The 26,250-nt window shown below is 42.1% G+C and overlaps 1 protein-coding gene across 1 annotated transcript; it reads right to left on the bottom strand.

The window, feature by feature from the left end:
• Window positions 1-338: 338 nt before the first annotated feature.
• nucks1a (nuclear casein kinase and cyclin-dependent kinase substrate 1a) lies at window positions 339-26,228 on the bottom strand. Its single transcript, XM_083938746.1, has 8 exons — window positions 25,966-26,228; window positions 18,050-18,099; window positions 15,686-15,776; window positions 13,167-13,213; window positions 12,889-13,041; window positions 6,388-6,537; window positions 4,240-4,392; window positions 339-1,857 (listed from the first exon to the last, which is right to left on the bottom strand). The coding sequence occupies exons 1-8, from the start codon at window positions 25,980-25,982 to the stop codon at window positions 1,604-1,606; spliced, it is 915 nt and encodes a 304-aa protein (XP_083794872.1). The 5' UTR covers window positions 25,983-26,228; the 3' UTR covers window positions 339-1,603.
• Between the last annotated feature and the right edge of the window lie 22 nt (window positions 26,229-26,250).

The following is a 26,250-nucleotide window of genomic DNA, read 5'->3' as shown; positions in this document are numbered from 1 at the left end:
CTAGTTTTGAGATCGTTTATGGCTTCGGATGGTCTGCTGATCATACAAATCGTTGACTTGTTCTACGTAAAATTTGCTGCTTGCAGCAAAGACCTTAAGTATGAAGACAGGTTACATTCTCAGGCATCCAAAAATATCAGAGCCACTAGTGAAACTGAACTCAATGGAAATTAAGGCATAAATAGACAAATGAATGCCTGGTATATACTGAGCTGCCTACTTCATTTCAATCTCTTTTGTACCTCATTACTGTATAACTCAAAAAAATCTATTTGCTAATGGGTAAAAAAAAAAAAGACTAAGAAAAAATGGATACTAACAGTAACTATTAAGCAGATGGGTCTGGGGGGAAGGTGAGTGAAAGGACAGGAGGAAGGAAGCGTCCAACCATCGGGCAGAACAGATTGGATTGATTCAACTTTTTTTCTTTAAAATCAAGATACATTTTATTTCTTTTCTTAAAAAACAAACATTACAAAAAAAATCTGAAGAGAGAATTCGAACAACAGGAGAAAAAACATTCATTTTTTGAACGAAAAAAAACAACAAAAAAAACATCTCTTCTTGCATTTCTTAAAAAAAAAAAAATATATATATATTTAGGGGTGCCTGGCACAAGGGGTTGAATGTTGAGTAGATGCTGAAGCCATGCAGGGAGGCCACAACTGTGTGTTCTGAAAGGGATGGGGTTGGGTCACGTAGCATGGTGCTTTGTTCGAAGGTTGAGCATACAGCAACAGAAGCCGATTAACAAAGGCAGGGGGAAAAAAACAAGCCAGACCCTCTGACAAGCATTTCATTTAAAAGTACATTAAAACATACATGCTGGCTTAAAATGTGTGATAGTGGCAGTTGGGCAGCTACAGACATTTAGCAGTGACCGACCACTTCACCAGTCTACACAACAAACCTTTATAACAGGGCACTAATAAAAAACAGGCAATATTTAAAATTATTAAATTAAAAGCTGCTTTGACTGAAAGAACAGTTTAGGCTTTTGAAACAACTACCTAACTAAACACTGCTCTGTTAAAACATGCTCCTGGTACGAAAGTACCAAAGAGAGGGTAAAGACATCAGCCCTGCGCGTGTTGACTTAGTGTCGTTTTGTAAATGCAGGGCTTCGGTAACTGATACTCTTAGCTCTGAACAATATCTCCAGTAATCGCAGATATCAGTAAAGTAAACTGAAAGAAGTGTGGGGCCAGTCATGTCAGATCACTGATAACAGGGAAGAAAAGAAAAAGTGAATTGTTTTGTTCACCCTCAGGACGGATACTCACTAGCACTGAGCTCTTGGAAAGACTGACACCTTTTGGGATTTTTACACTAAAATGCAGAATATAAATGATAGACAGGATGGTGGGTAAGGCTGAATGCTGTGACACCTTACATACACCGTATGATCACATTAGCACAATGTCTTGGGTGGAGGGGGGAGAAGCAAAACAAAAACAAAAGCACACCAAGTCCAAACCATTGAGCCAGGCCACCAGGAGAAGAAAAAAAACCCCTCTAAACATAGAGCAACAAAAGAAGAAAAACACTTTGAGAAGAGACGGAGAAAGAGACTTGGAGGATGGGCTTCAACGGGTACCATCTTCTAGTCTTCTCCAGAGGGTGCCTCCTCTTCTGAGCCATCCTCTTCCTCTTCATCTTCCTCCTCCTCCTCGTCTCCTCCTGTGGCCTCCTTTGTCGTCTTGGGGGCGGGGGAGGTCTCTTTCTTCTCTGCCTCCTCATCTTCTTCCTCCAGGGGACTCTCAGGGTCCTCCTCCTCCTCCTCTTTGGGTGAGCTCTTCTCCAGGGCCTTGGCGCTAGGACGCCCCTTCCCCTTACCTTTCACTGGGCTGGGGGTGACTGGGGAGATAAAGACAAATCCCTTAGTGTTTCCCTACCATTACTACCATTATATTACTTAATACAATTTCATTTTTATTTTCTATATATTGCCAGATCACAATAGAAGTAATTTAAGGATACCTTTTAAGGGGGGCACCAATCAACCGGACCCAATTGGCTTATTTTGCTGTGATCGAGCTCGGCCGGACTTCTCTACTAACATAGGTAATCCCCATGACAAAGCATTTAACGTGCATACAACTGCAGTTAAGTTACTGCCTATGCAAACTGAACATCATACTGCTGCAGCTTTACATTAAATGCTATTAACTGGCCAAACGTGAGTTAACTTTTATTATTAAGCAGATACAGGAAAGTAACGCGTTACAGTCTGGGTCAGTGAGTCAGCGTGTCTTCCATTGAGGGATTTCTACACCATAAAAGAAGAAAGAAAGAAAGTTTGCAATTTGCAAAACTTGCATAAATAAAATAAGCTGGAGAAAAAAATGCTGAAAAACACACAATACAATCTGACCAGCAGTTACCATTAGCTTGAAGCTGCACTTTTCCACACATCATGGTCACTGCCGTAGTCAGAGATGACAGAGAAACATTTAAGTCCTCCAGCTTCCCTGAAGCCATCGGTGTGGAAACATGTTTGCCTTCTACATTAATTATGTAAAAAACTTTATTCAGGCACACCTTTTGACCTGCTTTAAGCAGATTCCACAACAAGGATAAGCAGAAACAAAAAGGTGAGAAAAAGTCGCCTGTCGGGCAACAGAGCTGCTTCTCTTTGTAAAAAAAAAATCTACAATTAATGTTCAAGTGACTACATTAAGCCTCTGATGAAAACAACAACAACCACCTGTAGGTGCCTTCTTGTTCTACAGTTGCTGCTTTTCCCAGTTGCACCTTTTTTTTTTTGGAAAAGTACTGTAGTACAAATAATTTATTTTATATTTGGAGGTTGTTGTTTTTTCTCAAGAAAATCTGCAGTTCGTATCGGTCATTGGCTTAGGCTGATGGAAAAACACAAAATCAGTATCGGCCTCAGCCCTAAAAAAATCCATATCGGCCGATCCCTGATAGGTGCCTTCAGTTCTGCGTTGTTAATCTGTTATTTATTTTAGACTACCTCACCTGTTACATTTTAAAAACAATCATACTATTTTGTTTTACATATATTCTAGTATATTTAGTTTAAAGTTTGGTTCAATAAAAGAAAGAAAAGTACCACAAATGTTTCTGTATGCTATGCTAATGTAATTATAGATAAAGTAAAGTATAGTAAAAAAAAGTCGGGATCAGTCAGGAAAATTGCTATCCCCTATATTTATCATAATAACACGACAGCATGTCATTTCTGTCATTTTCTGCATTCATCTGATTATATTTTGATCACATGCATTTCCTACTCTCCACCATGACTTTTCCCTCTTCCCAGTTTCCAGCAGCATATACATGAGTTTGAAGTCATTGTTTTGCAATGTACAACTCTCAGAAAAACGTGCTGACATCAATAAAAGGAACTACTAAGCTCAGGGGAAGATGATTCCAGTGGAACTGTAGTGACTTCCTTAAGAGGTACTGTCACGTGACTTTGCCAGGACATTAAAAGAGAAGGTGCACAAAAGTAACACTTCCAAATGCCCTCTTCTTACAGCTAATTAATTTGAGTTTGACAACATTTTTTGCTTTAAAATCCATTTGGATGGAGCCTACAACTAGGGCTGGATGATATAGCCAAAATTTCTATCCTATTCTATAACGGTATATACAGAATATCACAATATAGCATGTTCTCTGGTAATTCAATATATAAATAGTCTATATGAAACAACCACATGATATAGTCTGGTGAGAAAAAGGGTTTGGACTGTACTTTTAAAACCATTCCATGTGAAAACGACAGCTTCAAGAGCTTTTCAAAGATGTGCATCTTTTTAGAATTTTAGAAAAATTAGATAAAAAGTGTAGCTCAAGTTTGACAGATCTCCCTGGCTGAGTAGCATCATGTGAGGTGATTTACAAGGAATGCAATTACTCGTGCCGGTTAAAATAGGAACGCTCTGTCACATTAAAATAATTCTCAGTAAGTTTTCAGCTATGGGTCAGGCTCTAGACAGGACAGTTTGTGGGTCCGGTCCAGGACCACGATCTGCCTATTACAGACCTTGGCATTAGAGCAACAGCTTTAGCCTGCTGGTCTTACACCACTTCTTTGTCACAGGCTCCGCTGCTGGAGCTCAAGATTCAGAACAATTAAGCTACTAAATTGAAATTATTTGCATAGTATTATTTATTTTTAAACTGAAATTATGACAGAAAGTCATCAAAAGTACATAAGCAGATTAACAACTGCAGGGTTTCTTCTTTCAGTCTGACTGGTCCTCTCACCTGTGGCCTTTAGTCGGGGCTTGGGGCTTTTTTTCTCCTTCTTGTCCGGCCGTCCCCGTCGAATCACCTTCTTGCCCTTCTTCTTGGAGCGACCATAGTCACTGTCATCATCATCCTCCACCATGAAGTCCTCATCGCTGCCGGACTCGTCAGCTGAACACAAACATGGGACACACAAAGAGCTTTTCAACACAGGAGCCTGTTTTCCTGTCCAGCAGACTAAAGCTGGTGAGTAACTCATGTGTCTAAAACTTCTTGTTAGACATACGATGATATAATTGACAGGTTCCAGACATGGTGCCTGAAGGGACAAAGTCAAGCATGAGGTAGCCTAAAGAGCCAATTCCAATAAAAACATCAAATGTGTTTGCTTAATACGGGTGGTAATCTTTGGGTCTAGCGATTTAATTACGATACTTGGGTGATTGTTCATGATTTAATTCAGAATCGAATATCGATTCAAAACTATTCTCGGTTCAAAATTGATTCTCTGTTCATAACGATTCAAAATCGATTTTTTAGTATAGGTTTCAGGATCTACTCCAGTTGTCTGTGAGCTAACAAAGGCAGTGTGGCAAATTATGGCATCAAAGCACAAGATTATATTTAAATTTTTAGAAAAGTATAAACTGAACTTATTCATGCTTAACTTGCACATTTTTTTAAGCATATCTCAATTCTCAGTGATTTCAAAATGTTAGTATTACTCAATTTCTCGCTGACTTCAACAATAACGGGTTCAAAAAATAAAAATATATTTTTCACTTTCTCCATCTCTTCAACATTACATCAAGTTGTATAAAAATTGTAGGTTGCTGCAACGGTGTTCTACGAAAGTCGCAAAGTGTGCATAGTGAGACAGGAAAAAGAGTTTGTATAAATTGATTTTTGGAAGTTATGAATCGATTTTGAATCTGTGGGCCTTTAAAATGTGACCTGAGCTGATGCACAACTTGGTTTGTTACACAGGACCATCAAAAGCCATTATTGGAAACTGTTAAAACATACTTGGCAGGTGATTAGATGAGCCATCTGTCTATCACATTTGAACATTTGACGGGCCAGGCACACTGGCCCTCATTTATCAAACGAACGTACGGCAGAAAAACGTGCGTACGACCATTTCCATGCAAACTTCGGCATATATTAATTTGGACGTGGGCTGGAGCTACGATCAAATCTCACGTCAGGTCTGAGATCGTGTACGCAAATTTCAGCCTGTGTATTTGCGGTGTAGCACAGCAAAATCTGGCTGAAAATAATGAACAAACCTCAGCTGCCATTAAGCATAAGCAGTCACATGTTAAGAACAGATCAAAACGGATTCTTAATAAAAAAAATAAATAAATTGTGGTTGGAGCAATTGATTGTACTCATGTGCGTCTGAAGGCACCATCCATGAATGATTACGCATTCATCAATCGCAAAAACTTCCGCTCAATAAATGTATAGGTGATTTGTGATGCAAAGCTATCGCTTTTAAACGTGGGGGGGGGGAGAGAGAGGGAGAGAGAGAGAGAGAGAGAGAGAGAGAGAGAGAGAGAGAGAGAGAACACACGATTCTTTTATATTTCAAAACAGCTCGGCTTCGGCCCCCCGCGACCCCGGCAGAGACAAGTGGTTGAAGATGAATGAATGTGTTGGCGCGCGGCTGCCGGAAAGCGCACTGCAGAGCCAAAGTCATCTCCTCGGTAAGTGGCTACCCTCAATAAATTGCATTAAATCAAACAAGGTATCAGATGATTAACATCTTGGTATGGTTCTTCTAGGTGACAAAGGTTATCCGCTATAGGAATACCTAATAACACGTTTGTCCTGTCGTACGACTAATTCTGAGGATTTATAACTGAGGGCCACTGTGTTTTACAAGAATAATTCAAAGAACATAAAGAAAAGCTGAAAAATAAACAGAATATTGATATTGAAATATATTTTCCTCTCGATTCCTTCAATCATCTGGGGGCCGTTCAGATTTTGGGAGGACCCATTTAGAAAGCTTAACCCCCAGGTTGGGAACCTCTAAATCATCTTTTATTGTGACAAGAATTTTAGACCTTTAATTAATCTTCTTTAAGAATCTGCAAACATGAGCTTACTGTAGCTTTCAGTTTTTATTGTTGTATCAGTGTACAGAACAGGTGTACATACGGTCCATGTAGGGTTCCTCTTGGTCTTCGTGCTCCTCATCCTCACTGCCTCCATCGCCGAGCAGGATCTCTCTCTGTTTGGACACAGCCTTTGAGGCCGCCTGGCGCACTGTACGCTTTCGACTTACTTCCTTTTCATCATCACTGTCATCTATGCAAAGAAGGCACACAATAATACAATAGTTCACAACACAACAGTAAACAGAAATAATAATGTTCCTAGGTATATATTGGGGATGGGCATGAATGCTTGAGTACACGATTTGCAGATCAGTATTTTCTCAACAGAGCATGTACGTTTTTTTGCTTCGTGCCCATATCTTACTATGATTTTTTACTTTGACAAGTGGCATGCGGCTACCAAGCTAATGCCAACAGTAATAAATAGATAATATAATAATGTTACAACAATGTTCAGCTCACTCAAACTTTTTTTAAGTATAATGGTTTTGACCACAGTGTTGGTAGTTGATTCAAGTAATGGTAAGTTAGCAGGTTTGCTAACTAGCACACCACACAGTCCCCCCACATCCCCTGCCGCTGGGAGACTTCGCCCGGAAGTGGGAGCTACTGGCAGGTCCTTAACATATGGACTGCTGGCTGAACATTAGCTAGCTAGCTTGCTTATTGCCCCATGCTTTACACTGGCTACAGAAAATGAGCCAAACAAAGCTGTCACCTATGTGCCTACCTAAAATGTGAAAAGAGTGTGTGAATGAAGCATTAAATGGTTATATTTCACTTATTTATCAGACCCCCTGGTGCTGGAGTTAGGGCACCCATCCCTCTTGGCACACGGTGTCTCACCGTTTAGGACTTTTTGGACTGAAAGCCCACTCTGCAGTAACCAAACCTCTCATCAGAAGAAAAAAAGGCTGAGATGGAGCAAGTTGTGCGGACAGAAACTGGTCCAGAGTGACTTCAGTGATGAGAGTATGTTCAAAGTATTTGGTACTGATGGGAAACATTATGTTGGGGTAGGACTGGGGAAAGACTGAACCCAAAATGTGTAAAGAAGTCAGTTAAATTTGGAGGAGGAAGTGTCATGGTTTGGGGATGTTTTCTTCAGCAGGAGTTGGCCTCTTGTACAGCTACATGGCAGGATGAATGCAAATGTTTATGTGAACTTCCTTCAGCAAAATGCAATACCTCCACTGCAATTTTTCCCAATCAGCTGCAATTTTCATGCAAGCCAATGCCCCCTGTCACACTGCAAAACAGGTGAAGCAGTTCCTTGAAGCTAAAAATATTGAAACAATGAAATGTCCAGCCTAGTCCAAGTCCAGATCTGAACCCCATAGAGAATCTCAGGAAAATCCTTGGCAACAATGTAATGTTTAAGAAACCCACTACAGTTAGTGAACTGTGGAAGAGACTGAAGAAGAATGGTCCAAGATCAAACCAGAGCAGTGTGAGAAACTAGTGATGTCCTGTGGGCGCAGATGTGCTGCTGTCATTCAAAGCTGTGGCTTCTACACTTCCTTTTTAATCCTATAGAAGAAAACATTGTTGAAATCTTCTTTTCTAACACAATGGTTACTGTTACTGATCACAAAAAAGGGTTTCTGCCTTGGTTATTTAAAAAACAACAACATGCCAGTACAGCAGTGGTATAGCCACAGCGGATATTCTATCACATTCTGAACAATAGGACCCATTTAGAAATATATCAGCCCTTTTAAATGGGCTTTTCAGGGCTTTGTATTTTAGTGCCTTTAAAGGAAACGTACACTACCATGATGTGTAATGAAAAGCCACAGTGAAACAGTCGTTTTTGCTGTATATGACATTTTAAGCTCCATACTACTAGGCCCATTGCAACTACGGAAAGCACAACTCCGTGCACAATCTTCATTAAATCGCCTGAAAACAACACCAGTCTGCTGCAGTAACATCCCACAGACCCTATAATGCCACTCCGACAGACATGCTAGTTGCACAGCGCTGCACTGTTTCAGTAGAATTAATAAATTAGCAGCTAATTAGTGCCAATTCTTCCCAACAGTATGGTGAATTTCAGCCTGCATGCACAAGATGCACAAAAACTCAGAGGTCTATGGAAAGATTTGGAAACAAAGCAAAGTCAATCAATGTGTGTGACGTGTTAAGGTGTGATGACGTATAGGCAGCAAGAAGCATTTACCAAGACCCAGGTAGTGTAGAGACGGGCCTGGGCCGCAGGGGGAGAGGGAGGGGGGACAAGTACCCTAAAGCACGGGGCGAGGTACGGATGGACAGTGTGAGTGCGCCCTTACATCGAGATGAAAATGAGTGACACTGTGCTGCAACAACAACAATTTTTTTAGAGGATTGTGTTATTAAAAAATTCAATCTTTGAATACCAAAATTCAAAACCAAATACCTACCCATAACAGATATGTGAATAGTCGGGTGTAGCCCTACCACCGAGCTCAAGTTAATTTAAATCTTCACGTGTCAAAAACATCAATATTGATGGCATCAATTCCACAACTGCGTCACTGTCTGGCCTTCCAAATACTGATTCAGTGGCTCTCTCAGGTAGAATATGTCATCTGGCTCCACAGAAATCCAAAGCCCCACCAGCTCAAACACTAACGTTGACTTCCTTCAGTAGATTTGTGTATATATATACACACACACACACACACACAAGGCGAAAATGGGCGAGATGTGAGAACTGTTGGAATGCTACAACATGCAGAGAATGTGGGATGAATGGTTACTTCAAAACCCACAGTCACGGTTGATCACAAAACAACTAGTAGCTCAGTGTTCCAACATCCTCAAACGGCAACTGCTATCACAACTTGAGATTGCAAGGGGGAGCCAGGGTGCGAGTTCAGAGGGGAGGAAACACCGAATCCCCAAACAGAGATTGGGTACATAGCCCCAATGGAACCAATAACGCTGAGCGAGGCAGCCACTGACCTGAAGGACAGAATCATGGCTAGAATGAGCACAAGGCAACCCCGAAACCGATTACGAGTGAAGTACCACCTGAAAGTCTCATGGAAAGTGGGAATGCACCGGTAAGAGCGATCCCAACCACAACGATCACAGAGACCAATGGGCTGGTTTACTCTTCAGCAGCAGTGATCCTAGAGATGCTGGGCTATAAGAGCAACCATGGGAGCCATGAGAAACAATACCCACCATGGAAAAGACTGTTGGAGGCTAAGATCAAGGTAACTCGGAGAGAAGTGAGTCAGCCTGTTCAGCCTGTTACTTCAGTTACTAGATACTTTACCAAGCTTACAAGTACTTATGAAACATTAGTTTATTCATCAACAACTGGACTGACAAAAATGAACGTAACATAACTGCAGAGTAGCATGATTTTTCTTATCCTCTTTACACACCGATATGGCTGCACAGTAAACACAGGCTTCACAGTGACAGAAACTAAAACGTCTCTGTCCATTCTCTGGTGAACTGGCGGTTTTCTGTGACAACCTCTCCTTTTTTCAGAGTAGAAAGAAACATTAATGTGATGATTTAACCACAGATTTAACCAGACAGAAACAATTGAGAACAACAACAGAGCGAAGCTTAGCGAGCTGTTGCCAAGAGGATTCAGAAACCCACGAAGAAGAGCGTGCGTTGTGGCCACGCGCCTACAGGGAACGCATGGAGCCAGTCTCCCAGCGCGCCGGTATTTGACGCGCTGAGATGAAAGGACAGCAGTCATGAAGGCTTGCACCTCATAAACCGAAAGGTACACAAGCAAATTTTTTGTTCCACCCCTTAAATAGATACAAGAACAAAAATACCTGACTAATGTGCAATAGAACAGATTGTCTTTAGTTAAGGTTTAAATGACAGAGAGGAGGTGACAGACTCTCCAACGGATGCATTGTATAGTTTAATGACCACAGGCAGGAAAGCTTTCCAGTGGTGCTCTGTGTTGCATCTGGGTGCGAGGAGTCCTCTGCTGAAGATGCTCCTCTGCTGGGCCAGTGTGGCGTAGAGAGGGTAGGAGACATTGTCCAGGACAGACCGGAGCCTGGACAGCATCCTCCTCTCTGCCAGGGTTGTCAGGGTGTCCAGCTCCTCCCCCACAACATCACCGGCGCTCCTGATCAGTTTGTTCAGTCTGTTGGTGTCTGCGACCTTTAGCCCACTGCCCCAGCATGTGACAGCGAAGAAGATCGCACTGGACACAACAAACTCATAAAACATCCTCACCATCGTCCGGCAGATGTTAAAGGACCTCAGCCTCCTCAGGAAGAAGAGTCCACTTTGGCCCTTTCTAGTCCAGTTAAACTTATTATTATTAAAGTACACCCCCAGGTACTTATACTCCTCTACAGTGTCACAAGGACCCCCTGCATGGAGACAGGGGTCAAAGGTGTTTTCACCCTCCTCAGATGACCATAGGCCTAAGCTGCTCCCGGACGAGTCTCTCCATGGTCTTCATGTGATATGGGATGTCAGGGCCACCGGTCTGTAGTCCTGAGAGCCACTGTCTTCCACAACACAGGGACTCTCTGGAGGTGCAGGTTTAGGCTGAAGACTTGACTCAGTACTCCACACAGCTGGGGGGCACAGGCTTTCAGCACCCTGGGAAAAACACCATCAGGGCCTGCCACTTTGCCAGAGTGGAGTCTTGTCAGCTGTCTTTTCACCAGGTCAGGCATGAAGGACACTGTAGAGGTGTCCGTTGGGGGAGGGCAGAGGTCATCAGGTTGTGGGGGACATGATGTAGAGCAGGGAGGAGGGATGGAATAGGTAGGTGTGAAATTAGGTGGTGAGTGGCAGACAAAGGGTCTGTATTACCCTGATTTTAAGTCTGAGAACCCCTTGCACTCTCCTCACGGTTGCCATCTCTGAACGCTTTCTTATTTTCATTCAGGATGGCCTTTATGTCCTTGGTGATCCAGGGTTTATTGTTGGCGTAGCAGGTTACAGTCTGAGCAGGGACATTGCAGTCCACACAAAAATGTATGTAGTCCGTGATGCAGCTCACGTACTGTTGGAAGGTAGCCAGAACTCTATCCAAAGTGACGTGGTTAAAGTCTCTCGACATGATGATGAGGGAACTGGGGTGTTGAGTGTGGAGTCTGGAGATAGTGGAGTGTATGATGCCACAGGCAGATGCCAGATTTGCAGAAAGAGGGATGTACAGAACAACAGTGATGGCATGCGGAATCTCTCTAGGCAGGTGGTATGGACGGAGTCCAACAGCCAACAGTTCAACATCGGGGCTACAGAGCTGTTCTATAACGGTGATATGACCATGATTACACCATCTGCTGTTTACTAGAACGGCAAGCCCCCCTCCTTTCTTCTTACTGCTCTCAGTGCAGTCCCAGTCAGCCCGAATGGTGTGGAAGCCATCTACGGAGACCTTCAGACTGCACTCAAGGTACTCCAGGTGGCTCCGCGTCAGCGCCATTAGTTCATCCATATTGTTGTAGAAAGACCTTACATTACCCATAACAACAAGGGGGAGACACGGCTTAAATGTTCTCCTCTCCATAAGCCCGCCCCGTCTCGATCCTCCTCTATTGCCCTTACGTTGCGTCCCACCTCTTCGTCCCCGGTGTGTTTGACTCCAGAGTTTGGGTGTAATATCAACTGGTCTGGCCGCTATGCCAGCCGGCATTAGTGCTATCAGCTGTTCTCCCGGGTAAACAAAGACAGTGTGTCCCGACGGAAGCGGCATTGATAAAAACAGCATGAGAAGAAACACGAAAACTAGCTAAAGTAACCTCATTGTAGAGGGTAGAACTTCACAGAAGTTAGGGCGAAGAAACAGAACGAACAAAGGAGAATAGAATTTGAGAAAGTTTAAAAAAAGTGAACTCAAAGCCTGGAGCACTAACAGGCAGCGTACATCTTTTGTGCATGCGGACTATATCTGTATCTATCATAAAAGCAAAACAAGCCCACAAAAAACAATCTTAAAATAAAAAGCCTGTCTGACAGCAAGGTCAGAAATTAATTGGGCCATTTTTAGGTTGCGGAAAGATGTTAAGCTGCTGCCTTTGTCCACTGCAGTACACTTCTTAACTTCTGGGTCTGTACTCATGTCTGCTTCCCTAAACTGGAAGCATGTTAACCATCATGTACTGTAGGTAACACACTGACTATGGATAAGTACCTCACACAACGCCATTTCAAAATAGACGAACATCCTTTTGATACTCATTTTGCAAGGGAGGTGTTGATCGTTATCCACACACAATTAAGAACAGCCTGCTTTATTAAAGTTTGAATAAATGCTGTTCTTCAAAAGAAATGTCATAAAATGGTTTACAATTGAACAGAAAAATTGATATTAAGATAATGAAGATATTTCACTTACATTGTTCAGCCCTCATTTGCACTTTTAATCATTTGTTGGAATTGTACTAATGGATTCCTATAAAAGTCTGCATGCGCAAATAACGTAACATCCTATATGCTGTGTATCAAAGTAGATGGACATAAACAAACAGAATACACTAAAATTCCTTTCACCAAACTCAAAAACAAAATGATCAGGTTAATATGTAGGAGGAAGAAACTGGATCGTTACCTGCAGCCCGTTTTCTCTTCGGCCCCCTCTTGCTGGGCTTCTCCACCTTGGCTTTCTTTCCCTTTTTGCCTTTTTTTTCTTCGTAGTCACTTCCTCCGTCTTCATCCTCCTCCCCTCCAAAGTCATTGTCTTCCTCATCGCTGCCAAAGTCATCTGCAGCAGAGTTACAGAGGGAAGTCAGTGAGCTGGCTACCAGTCTCCACTAATCAAATTCCACTTGTTTTCACAAAGTGCCTGAGCCAACTGTCTCATCTATATCAGATAATAGACTGACTTACCTGCTGAATCATTTTTGGGTTTAGAGAGCTTTTCATCAGACTCCTCACTGGAACAAAGATTAGGAAAACACAAAGCAATTTAGCAACTGGAGTAGGGATACAGAGGGAGATCATGAACAAGGCAGCTATTTTAATCTGCATGTCATTAGTCAAATAAATACTCAAAGAACAAGTGTAATGGTAAATTTGAATATTCCTTTTTCCTTGAGAAGCCTTTCAGACAGGCAGAACAGAAGGCTTTCCCCCCAAGATATCAGATCTCTTTTTCTTTTCTACCCATTTGTGTATTTTAATGTCTAGACCTTGTAATGGCATTTCAAGTTTCAGAGACAGTCAACCGCTCACTGTCTCATGATGTATTCAAACCCTTTTGCATTCTGAACTGTGTTGATCAGACCTCTTAATTATACGGCAGGATGTCTGTGCAAAGACAAGAGTGTGAACTGTGTTGACTAGACCTGTTGATCATACTACAGCATGGGTGTCAAAGTCAAGGCCCCCAGAATGAATTACCTTGGCCCCCGGGTTGATATTTGATTAGTATTAGATCCGGCCCGCACGCCACAGCCGCCTGCTGGTTTTTTTCACGCACCAAAACTACATTACCCACAATGCAACGGTAGCCTGCGAACTCACTGCAGCCGCCTCGGCTTCATTATTCATCAGCATTCAGGGCAGATGTCAACTTTCAGCAGCCCCCCCAATAATGGCTAAACGGAAGGTGGACGATGAGAACAGGGTGTTTCAAGCTACGTGGGAGGCAGAGCATATGTTCACGGAGGTAAAAGGCAAAGCTGTGCGTCTTTATCTTGATATTAAGGAACACATTTTATTTTTGAAGGACATTTTCTTTTTTGCTGTTTGTCTGTTGAAAATGTTTCCCTTGAAATAACTAAAGTCATAAGAAAATATTGCTTTATTCATTTAATGTACAGGACATGTGTTTTTTCTTTGAAGGAAGTTTGTTTTTGTCTGTGAGCCTGTTGGAAAATGTTTTCACTTGAAATTACTGACAGAGCCATACAAAAATATTGGATTATTCATTTAATTATTAAACAAAATACGGATCACTGTGTTAGGTCTTGGTTCTTGGTTATATGCAATCATTTTAATATTTTTTACTAAACATTGAACCAGTCCGGCCCTCGGCTTGTAGCAAATTTGTTTTTTTGGCCCTCTGATGTATTTGACTTTGACATCCCTGTACTACAGGATGTCTGGGCTGATCAACCCCACAGTAGACAAAGGATGTAATACACATTCAAGGGGTGGGCTTTCCCTCAGGTATAAATGTTCAAAGTTTCTTTATGCTCACTGTCTTTCTTCATTCGAACCGCTCGCATGTCGATTGACCTTTTCTTTGCAAAGAAAATAAAACGTTGTCGGCGGGCAAGAATTTGTTATTTCATTCTTCACCAAGAGCAGAAAATTTCCACGACACAAGCAATAGAGGATGGGTAGTGAACCCTACACATTTAAATATACATTCAAAATGTAATATTAGAAATTAAAAAATTGTAAAAAATTGCGGTTGTCTGCCTCTGCCAACCAGTCATGGTCCAGTTTACATCAAAACTATTCAGGCTTAAATAATATATGAAGTTAAGACTTTGGATAAATTTAATAAAAGGTATTAAGTGTATTTTTTTGTGATTCATACACATCTTCAAATGTCAAATGTGTCCTCTTTTGTTCCTGAGTTATGGTGTTGAATAAAGGCCAGAAACATTATGATGTCACAGTGAAGGTGACCTTTTGAATATAAAATGTTTTTAACTTCATCATTTTATCCTTTTAGATATTTGTGTGAAATGTTGTCATAATTAGTGTAGGAATTCTTGAGGTAGGAACCAATTTTTGCTTTTCACAGCGAATTTGAACTTTGACCTCCAAAATCCTAAAATATCGCATTTACAAGAATGGGCGGACAGATGGATTGTGGGAAGAAGAAAAAAGCATCGCTACAGCGGCTGTCTTCTAACACTCAGTTGGTTCAGCTGATCGTCCAGAGAGTTTATAGAGGATGAGTGGGGTTGTTTATGACGTTTCTAGCATGAGGCCTCAAAGGTTCTTTGTAATACTGGGAACATCTATTCCATTTGTTACTACTATTGTATTTACTAATGGAAGTCAATTCATCAGTTTCTTTCTACTAGGCATCATAATAAACAGTTGGTTTAAGTAGCAAGTAGCCAAAGTGGGAAAAAATAAACCATGCATAGAAATGGGGGAAAAAAAGAAATCATGTACGAAGATGCATTCATAATCGTTTCAGCATAGCATCATAGCCCTCTGACTCGGAATCTAATTTTGCCTAGAGATTCACACCCCTCGCAAAGCCATGAGAATCCTAAATATTTTTGGTCATACTGCCCAGCACTATATCAGTGAAACATAGGTCAAGGTTTAATGTGCCTGAGAAAACCAGAAATGTGAAATAATAATTAAAAAAGGCACAGCATTAAACATACTTAGAGACAATCTATACCAATCGCTACCAATCTATACCGAGAGCTCACCTCTCATCCTGGGAGTTCTTTGAGCGCTTGTGCTTGGGCTCACGAGGGGGTGCACGCACCTTCTTAGGCTTATTCTCACCATACTCCTCATCTACAGAGAAAGAACAAAATTTAAGGATTCCCCCCCCACATACAAGAACAGACAAAAGACATAAAATGATTACCATTAGAGACATTTGTGGGTCCTCTATATGCAAAAACCATCACAGCGGAAATGGCACAATAGTTATGCTGAGACCATAACATTGGATTTGCCAAACATGAAGTCTTGATCCAATTCAGGCTCTCCGTTAGTGTGTTAAGTTGACTCCACTGGGTCAAAGCATCAGGGATTTTTGTTAAACTAAAAATGTTTTATACAAAAGCAATGGTGAGTATACAGTAAAGTGTAGTGTATACGTATTCAGATCAAGAGATCAAAATTAAAGAAAAGATTATTAATAAATGATTGAAATAGATGATAGAATATCCACTGTGGCTATACTACTGCTGTCCTAGCATTTTTTTTAAATAACTAGGGCTGCCCAAACCAAGGATTATCTTGGTTGACCAGTGGTCGTTATTTAAAGCGATTAGTCGACTAATTGCGACATGTACATATCCATATATAGATATATATATACATACATCTATATCTATATATAGATATATCCCCAAGTATAGCCTCAGCGACTGAATAACATAATTCAACATAATTAATTAACAATATTTTACAAGTGCACACAGCTGCTGCTTCAGAATGTGTCAGAAAAAATCAGCAAGGAGACTGTCGGAACGGGCCGCCATGGGCAGGTGGCTAGGCTAACGTCCCTTACATGTTTAAGGTGGAAGGTAATGTTTGGAGTGATGGGCCAAGTTTTTCTTGCAAAGTTTGAATGTGACCTTCTTGGGGGTTATCCTTTCAAAATGATCCTATATTTTAGACGTCTCTCCCAACATGATTGGCTATTAACTGTTTATGGTCTAACCGTGATGTACAGCCAAGGAAGCTGCTGTGATAAAAAAAAACAAAAAAAAAAAACACTGACAATGAGTGAGCGTCACGACTTACTCTATCTGGCCCTTCAAATTAAAAGCCCTCCAGCCTTTTAGGCTGGCCGCTGGTCACAGATTTTCACTTAATTTTGACAAGAAACGGCTAGGCGGGGAGAACATCTGCTAACAATTCTTCGGTCGACTATTTGGGGGCAGCCCTATAAATAACCAAGGCACTTCAACAAAAACCTTTTTTTTGTGAAATAAACAGTATGCAAAATTAGAGAACACTTTCAGATCCCTCTTGGTTATTGGTGTTAATCTGTCACCTGGTGACAATTTACTTCTTTGTTGGACACACCCTATTTATGCACGTGAGGACAGGATTATACAAAGACTCTCACTGGGGAATCGGTTCAACACTGCAGCTGGAGTTGCTCACCAGTTCAGCTCTGAACAGGGCAGGGATCTGTCTCGGTACACAGTGTCTCACCGTTTAAGACTTTTTGGACTGAAAGCCCACTCTGCAGTGTCGTAACCTCTCATCAGCAGAAATAATAAAAAGGGTAGACTTGCCTTTGCTGAGGAGCATGTTGTGTGGACAGAGGAGAACTGGTCGAGAATGACTTTAGTGATGAGAGGACATTCAGTTTATTTGTGTTGTTGTTCAATTTGGAGGAGGAAGTGTCAGGGTTTGGGGGATGTTTCCTGCAGCAGGAGTTGGGCCTCTTGTACAGCTACATGGCAGGATGAATGCAAATGTTTATGTGAACTTCCTTCAGCAAAATGCAATACCTCCAGTGCAATTTTCATGCAAATCAATGCCCTCTATCACACTGCAAAACAGGTGAAGCAGTTCCTTGAAGCTAAGAATATTGAAACAATGAAATGTCCAGCCTAGTCCAAGTCCAGATCTAAACCCCATAGAGAATCTCTGGAAAATCCTTGGCAACAAAGTAACGTTTAAGAAACCCACTACAGTTAGTGAACTGTGGAAGAGACTGAAGAAGAATGGACCAAGATCAAACCAGAGCAGTGTGAGAAACTAGTGATGTCCTGTGGGTGCAGATGTGCTGAAGTCATTCAAACCTGGCTTCTACACTTCCTGTTCATTTTTGAATCCTATAGCCCGAAGAAACATTGTTGAAATCTTCTTTTCTGACACAATGGTTACTGTTCTCTAATTTTGATCACTGTTTTTTTTCACAAAATAAAGGTTTTTGTTGAAGTGCCTTAATTATTTAAAAAAAAACATGCCAGTACAGAGGTGGTATAGACACATTGGATATTCTATCAAATTCTGAACAATAAAAAATAACTGTATTTTAGAATAAATCAAGTATTAATATTTTTTTCTGCGTATATTCAAACACATAAAGGATATCCTACCTGCATCATCAGACTCGTTGAATTGTGAGTAGTTGACCACTTTCCTGTTTCTGTAAAGAAGTATACACATTGTATCACATTACATTTACACAACACACCGTTACTTCACTGCCCACACATGATATGTGTTATGTCTGGATTGTTTAATTTGGTATGAGAAGTCACAGGCTTCCACCTGGGGAAACTGAACTGGACCCTGGTCAGCCTTCTACAGTTCCCAAGGCTAATTTGCCAAAGTGTATGAGGGAAGCCTCAGGTGACAGCACCTCTAGAAGCTGTGTTGGTTCATCCCTATTCCTACTCAAACACAAGTGCTTTACATACTGTACTTCTTCTAAAAGAAAAAGCAAACAGGTCAAATTAAATAATCTTGGGCACTGGTCACAGATCTGAGGATCCTAACCAGGTAAAATAGCACACTGGAGAAACGTGTGTGTGTGTGTATGTGCGTGTGTGTGAGATTGTGGGAAAGGAAGGAGAAGGTTAACTAGGTGTGTTTGCACTATGGTCGACTACCCTGAATGAGGTGGGTCTATCTCGCCAAAACGCCCCTAATTTGAACGTGAGTCGCTCAGGGGGTCGTTTGACCGAGTAGAAAGAGGGCCTCTTTTGTTCCCTGAGATATACCCGATTGCTGATTGCATAACGCTAAGCGGGTTGTGTCGTGTGGTAGACCTTACTTTTTTCACCAGAAATTTTAGGGGCATGCACCCTAAATTAATAATAGATGCAGAAATTACAATGTGCTGTTTCAAATTCAGTGTCACATTTTTATTGTGCTCCTTTGAAGATGCAACATAGAAGGTAAACCGTCAGCACCATCACTGTCATGACAGTACAATATAAAAAATATACCATATATTCAGAATAAGGGTTGTTACAAGACCCTCAGCCCACGAGACAATACACGATAGAGTCCACGGGATGGGACAATGTTTCAAGACAATTTAAAAATTTCAGTATTATCTTTTTGTGAGGGGTTGATTTTAGCAGATAGCTGTGGTGGAGCTGCAGGTGTCTTTGCATAGTACTCGTGTTAGCCGTGGTGTAGCCTACGGGGGGGGGGGGGGGGGGGGGGGGATCTCGTTGTCTAAAAGAGCCCTGTCCCGCCTGACAACATATGGCACTGCTCCACAGAGCCAGACAGGATGCGGTGTGGAAACCGTCACTCGCTCATCTCACTTAATAAGTCGATCGACTCACGACTGAGTTTTCTCCTGCTGTATGCGTGTTTTAAACATATGAACGTGAATGTAGATACGCTACACTGACTGATCAGATCAGTCTGTGTGTCACCTGCTGCCTCACTCGCTACACTGTGAGTGTTGTAGAACGCACTGGCACGCACTTTACTGCATTACTGCTCCCTCTCTCCCATTTACTTACACACACACACACACACACACACACACACACACACACACACACACACACACACACACACACACACACACACACACACACACACACACACACACACACACACACACACACACACACACACACACACACACACACACACACACACACACACACACACACACACACACACACACACACACACACACACACACACACACACACACACACACACACACACACACACACACACACACACACACACACACACAAACGTTATTACTGCACGCGAGGTGATGGCCTCTCTGTCAACAAACACTTTCACAGCACCTCAAATCTTTAAGGTGGAGTGTGTTCTTTCATGTAATTTGTACATACGTTGACATTGTGAATCATACGGGTAAACTAAAATCAAACTACAACTAGTCTGTATTTCTCACTTTGAGGAAGCGGGTGCAGCACTGTATCACTGATCACCGGCGATCTAAACCCACTCAGAGAAATCCCTGTCAGGCTTTTTGTAATGGAAACACGGCGAGTTAACGGCCATTTGAGAGGGCGTGCCCTGAAACTTTCCGAGCAGACACTTCATAGGGCTAATGGAAACACGCCTACTGTGCCAGAAACTTTTAGTACTTATGCCATTGCCATGTAGGCTGGGGCGTAGGGGTTTCAAGATTATTTAAATCAGCAATTCCTTTAGAGCGTGCTCACATTGTCCTTTTGGCCGCGGCCAAAACTGTTTTTTCAGCTAAAGTCTAGTACCTTTAAGCCATGTGAGTGCACCCGCTCCGCGCTCAACTGCGGTCAGCGGACCGTCCACGGCCCGCTTGAAAGAGGTGGGCTTTAGCGGAGCCATTTGCACATGTACAAGCACGAGCCCTACGGCAGTAGCGTTATGTCCGCCTGTTCGGACATGTAAATAGAAGGACGGATCATGCGCGGACATTTAACAACAACAACAATGGCGGTGAAAGATTCATGTTGGTGTGGTGCGGAGGTGGAGTGTTTACTGCAGATTTGGTCGGATGAAAATATTCAAAAACAGTCGACAAGACGCACAAAAACTCCGACGTCTGAGGAAAGATTTGTAAACAAAGCCACACACACGCGATCAATGCGTGTGACGTGTTACGGCGTGATGGCGTATGGACAGCAAGAAGCATTGGCCGGCCCTGGCAGTGTGAGTACAAACGGGGCTGGGGCGCGGGGGGGAGAGGGAGGGGGGACAAGCACCCTAAAGTCCGGGTCTCGGTCCGGGAGGACAGTGTGAGCACGCTCTTAGACTTTGCAGTCCCCTGAGGACAGTCCCTTTACAATTCCATTAAAATTTTGACTTAAACATTTTTATTCCAGCACTGACTCCTATGCCATTGTTCTACTGTGGAGTCTTGATTTATAAAGATCAACAGATCTTTGTTTTTATGCCCTTACAACTCTTTTACATTTTCTAATCTTCTTTAAGGAGTGACATCATGGTATGCAACTCAGAATGGGCAATGACTTTTAAATAGTCATTACGTGATATTAAAAAAAAACTAATAGTAAAAGCGAATATTGTCTGGTCTTCTTTTGTTTTTACTGGCGGTAAAATGTGTGGTGTGTTCAGTTTCTGTTCTTTACAGTACAAAGGCAGCATAGCATTTATTACAGTGCTGCAATTCTGATAGTGGTTGGCCGCTTCTTCACATGTCTACAATAACAGAACGATATTTAATTATGCAGGGCTTGTTATGAATTTGGAGCCATATTCAGTCTCTCTCCCTTTCTTGCCTTCTCTATGCCCCATCATATTGTTGTATTGTATCAAAACAATAGAACAACATGCTAGCATGTCTGAACCCACCCATATAGCCCTAACTCCAGCAGGAAAGCTTGTTCTTATTTTTGTGTTGGCAAAAATAAGTCTGCCACCAACTCCTTCCACAAAGAGCAGCTAGGCTAAAACTCCTACCACGGTGAGCGTTAAACCCACAATCATCAGGGCTTTTTCGAAGGCCACAAGGGCAGTCACCTCTACCTATCTGAAGTAATTATTTCCTCTGACTTAGGGCGCACTCACATTGTCCTTCCGCACTGCGCCCCGGGCTTTAGGGTACTTGTCCCCCCTCCCTCTCCCTCCGTGCCCCAGGCCCGTTTGTACTCACACTGCCTTGGCCTCGCGCAAATGCTTAATGCTGTCCATATGTCATCACGCCGTTACACGTCACACGCATTGATTGACGTCACACACACACACACACACACACACACACACACACACACACACACACACACACACACACACACACACACACACACACACACACACACACACACACACACACACACACACACACACACACACACACACACACACACACACACACACACACACACACACACACACACACACACACACACACACACACACACACACACACACACACACTCTAGCAGATAGGTAACAGCAGTAGAAGACCACACTGGGTGCCACTCCTGTCAGCTAAGAACAGGAAACAGAGGCTACAATTCGCACAGGCTCACCAAAATTGGACAATAGAAGGTTGGAAAAGCTTTGCCTGGTCTGATGAATCTCAGAATTTGGCGTCAATAACATGAAAGCATGGATCCATCCTGCCTTGTATCAACGGTTTAAGCTGGTGGTGTAATGGTGAGGGGGATTTTTTTCTTGGCACACTTTGGGCCCATTAGAACCAATTGAGCATTGTGTCAATGCCACAGCCTACCTGAGTATTGTTGCTGACCATGTCCATCCCTTTATGACCAGTGTACCCATCTTCTGATGGCTTATTCCAGCAGGATGACGCGCCATATGATAAAGCGCAAATTATCTCAGACTGGTTTCTTGAACATGACAATGAGTTCACTGTACTCAAATGGCCTCCACAGTCACCAGATCTCCATCCAATAGAGCAGCTTTGGGATGTGGTGGAATGGGAGATTCGCAGCATGGACGTGCAGCCGACAAATCTGCAGCAACTGTGTGGTGTTATCATGTCAATATGGACCAAACTCTCTGAGGAATGTTTCTAGTACCTTGTTGAAACTATGCCAAGAAGGATTAAAGCAGTTCTGAAGGCAAAGGGGAGTCCAACCCGGTACTAGCAAGGTGTACCCAATAAAGTGGCCGGTGAGTGTGTGTGTGTGTGTGTGTGTGTGTATATATATATATATATATATAATATATATACATACATACACACACACACACACCACGCAATGGCACGGTTGCCTGCTTGCCCCGGGAAAGTAAAAAAATTATTCGGACAAGCTGAGATTGTTTTCGGGTTGCCCGCATGGGCAAATGGACTTTTGAGGGATTATTGATAACATAAAGGCTATTTATTTAATTGTTTCAGAGACTGCAAAACAACTTGTTTTTGGCTAATGCACACAAAATAGATTTACAAACAAGCAGCGTGCTGCAGCCGGCAGGTCTCTCTCTCCCTTTCTTTCACCTCACTGCAGTCTGAGTGTGTGCAACAGTTTGCGGTGTGTGCGCACACAAATATACAGTGTTGGGTAAGTTAATTTTCTACATGAACTAGTTTAAAGTTCAGTTCACAGCTTTTAAAATAAACTTGTTCAGTTCATGGTTCATAATTAAAATTTTTTAACTAAGTTCACAGTTCCGAAAATGAACTAATTCATAGTTCTTTTTTGCAATATGTTGCTGCAAGCTATTTATTTATTTATTTATTTTAATTATTGCCACAGCCCATTTAGAACCACACACAGCAATTATTTTAACAGTTTTAACTTTTAACTGATGGCACATTTTTGGATGGCTGTAACCCCTTCATGAAGTTTATGAAAGCTGGGCTTTCCACTTCACTGAAAGGCTGCCTGACTCAGACGATATACTGCACCACCAGGTCGTCCAGTTGTGGCTGGGAGATGAAAGCGGACCTGCTACTGTACGCAGTGAATGAAATTTGGATTGAGGATCTGTCATGACTGTCTTGATTTTTTATTTGCTTGCACATAGTTTTAAATGCCGGGTGCTTCAGTTCGATGTGCTGTTTCAAGTTTGCTGTGTATATCTGAATCCAAGTATGACTGGAGCACTCTATACTGTCCATTTGTTCCAGCACCAAAACTTAAGGAGCCTCTGTCCTTCCGGTGCCTCAAAAAACAAACAGCGTCTGTGTTTTTTTGTTTGTTTTAGAATCGAAGGGTATGGCAAGTGTCGGTTCTCATGACATCCCTAATCACAACCCAGCATTTTCTTCACTGGTGACTAGCGCCATTGGGACTTGGGAAGCTACGACCTCTGATCTCATTCTCAAGAGAGACCTGTTAAAATAATTAGGAACTCTTTGTGGCCATGGATAATGTCAAACACTGCGGCATGCCCTTTTTTCAGCCTAATGTGTTGAAACAGAGCATCTGTTGGTAGAAAGAGCAACAAGTCAGTGGGCCGCAGAGTGTTGATTGATATAATTAAAAAAATATATTTTGGTTGGTTTATTACTTAATTACACAATAAAATTTAACGCTCTTTACGAATCAAGACCCAAGTCTTAAAACTGAAAGTCAAATTGAACTGTGGATTTAGAGAACGCAACACACCTAGTCTAAACCAATCTCTTAACCCATTGGCTATCTGTCTGATGGCCTTGGAGGGCAACGGCAATTACTTCGAGCTTTCCAGCGGATGTCTGGGCCATGACTTCCTCTTACGAGCAGCCTTTGTTTAGGGTCCGATTAGCAATTAGCAAGAATGGCATTGAAGTTGAAGGCGATGCCTGTATAAACAGATATCTGTATTTATCTATTTTATTCAAGATTCAAGAAGCTTTATTCACCCCGAGGGAAATTATTGTGCAACAGTTTTCAATACAAAGGTGGGAAAGGATCAGAGTGACAATAAGCTAACATAAATCAAATCAAAATAAAGCTAACATAAAATAAATCAAACAATAACTAAATGTGACAGAGGGCAACGGACACTGTGGTTAAACGTAGGTATATACAATATACAACAATATGCACCGTGCAGTTTAGCAGCATATTGAAATAAAATAAGTACAAACTAAATAAGTGATAAGGAGTGATAAGTGATAACAGTGTTAAAAATGTAGCAGCATTTCCTACAGAACTATGTTACAGTAAAGCACAATGAAGTGTAGCAGCATTTCTTACTGAAGTAAGTTACAGTACAACTAAATAAAGTGATGTAGTGATAATATAAAGTGACAAAGTGACATTTGCTCAGGACACAGTCTCTCCACTGTTCCTTACCTGACCGGGGGGAGATGAATTATACGGTTTGATGGCCACAGGAAGAAAAGACTTCCTCCGGACTATGTTTGCAGAGACACTCAGTCAAGTGAACTAGTTGATCTGCTCAACAACCCCAAACTTACCAAATCTATAGTAGAATCTGCATAATTAAAGTACATATCACAACAGGTCATTGACCTCTATGGCTTTGCATGTTGAAGAAACCTTTTTTCAAACGAGGTGCTGCAGAACACATATCCTTGAAAATAAATGAAGAAAGAATTAACACAAAATACAAGACTGTCGTCCAGAAGTGTTTTTTTTTAAAGGTAAAATAAGTGTCTTGCTGATGATTGTGTGGTTATATTAGTTTGAGATATCTGAGGGAAGGGTACACGTTATCATTTAAGTGGAGGTCCAGAAACAGATTTAGGAATTTTCTAAAGCTTGTCCAATTGCAATTAATTCAACTTTAGACCTTAAAATCAACTTAAAATTACAACATTTGATGGCATAATATATACTTCTAATCAAGTCTGGGACGTTAGTGTTAAAAAGGCCTGTGGATACCTCACGCGTGTTAATCACGGAGATCTTGCTTTGGGGGCGTGGTGACTTTTTGTGGTTCTCCGCCTTCCTCTGACATCAGCGTTAATTTACTTCCAGCACTAAAAAGGTAGATCTGCCCTCCCCGATTCTTCCATCTAGACTAGTACGCCATTTTATATTGTTCTGAACCGACATAAATTATCTAAAAGTAACGCAGTGCCTTATAAACGGACTACAACATCGACATGTCGATTCTGCGCGGCAACTCGATCAAATCCCGAGGCCAAACGCCACCTCCTCCGGTCGCTTTTTTCTTTGGTGGTGGGGGTGTTAGCGTCTTGGAGCCCCCGGATGAATGGGTAGCCATATTCTCATTCTCAGTCAGAGAGGGAAAAATATAAGCAAGCCTGTCATAAGTGAGCCGCAAAACGTAGCTGTTTAAATTACACCGCCCAATTTTCCGCTCGGCCTACACGGCGGCCAACAAAACACATCACGGACTCGTCTAAAAGCACGATAGACACGACGCAGCGGCGGGCAGGCGTTATCTCCACGAGACATGGCGAACCGTCCACACCGCTGGGATCCATGTTAGAAAAGAGGGTGCACATGCGAGAAGGGAGGCATACACGCACATATTCCCATTATTTTTTCATGAAATAAACACTCCCAGCTCATAAAACACAGCACGGTCGAGACGTGCATGTTTTCTACGAATCCTGCCAGCACGGTGTCGTTATTAACTGGCGGAGAGCAGAGGACGGATTTAGCACACCTACCTCACTGGTCTTGACATTTTGCAGGAATACTGTAGAGGTTAAGGATGTAAGAAAGGGGGGGAGGAAAAAAAAAAAAGAAATATAGATTCCCGCTCTGCAAAACACCAAGGGGAGCGAGGTTGGCTCAACTCCACCGTCCGAGCTAGCGCGTGAAAATAGCAGTGCGGCAGCGACTTGTCCTCCAAACGCAAATTTTCTTATTTTTTTTACCTTCAGCTACTCAAAATGGTGAATAAAACAAACTGAAACTGCAGTCTGTGTGCAACCGAACTCGCGGCCTTGAGG

Source organism: Echiichthys vipera, assembly GCF_963691815.1.
Source record: "Echiichthys vipera genome assembly, chromosome: X".
NCBI classification, from domain to species: Eukaryota; Metazoa; Chordata; class Actinopteri; order Perciformes; family Trachinidae; genus Echiichthys; species Echiichthys vipera.
Note: the sequence above shows the minus strand (reverse complement) of the source record. Positions and strands in the feature narration are given on the sequence as shown.

Excerpts from the sequence above, each read along its gene's own strand:
- nucks1a (XM_083938746.1), bottom strand. Across the intron at positions 13,214-15,685 it reads AAGAACTCCCAGGATGAGAG|TGAGGAGTCTGATGAAAAGC; the intron begins GTGAGCTCTCGG and ends TCTTTGTTCCAG. Across the intron at positions 6,538-12,888 it reads GAAGAGAAAACGGGCTGCAG|ATGACAGTGATGATGAAAAG; the intron begins GTAACGATCCAG and ends TTCTTTGCATAG.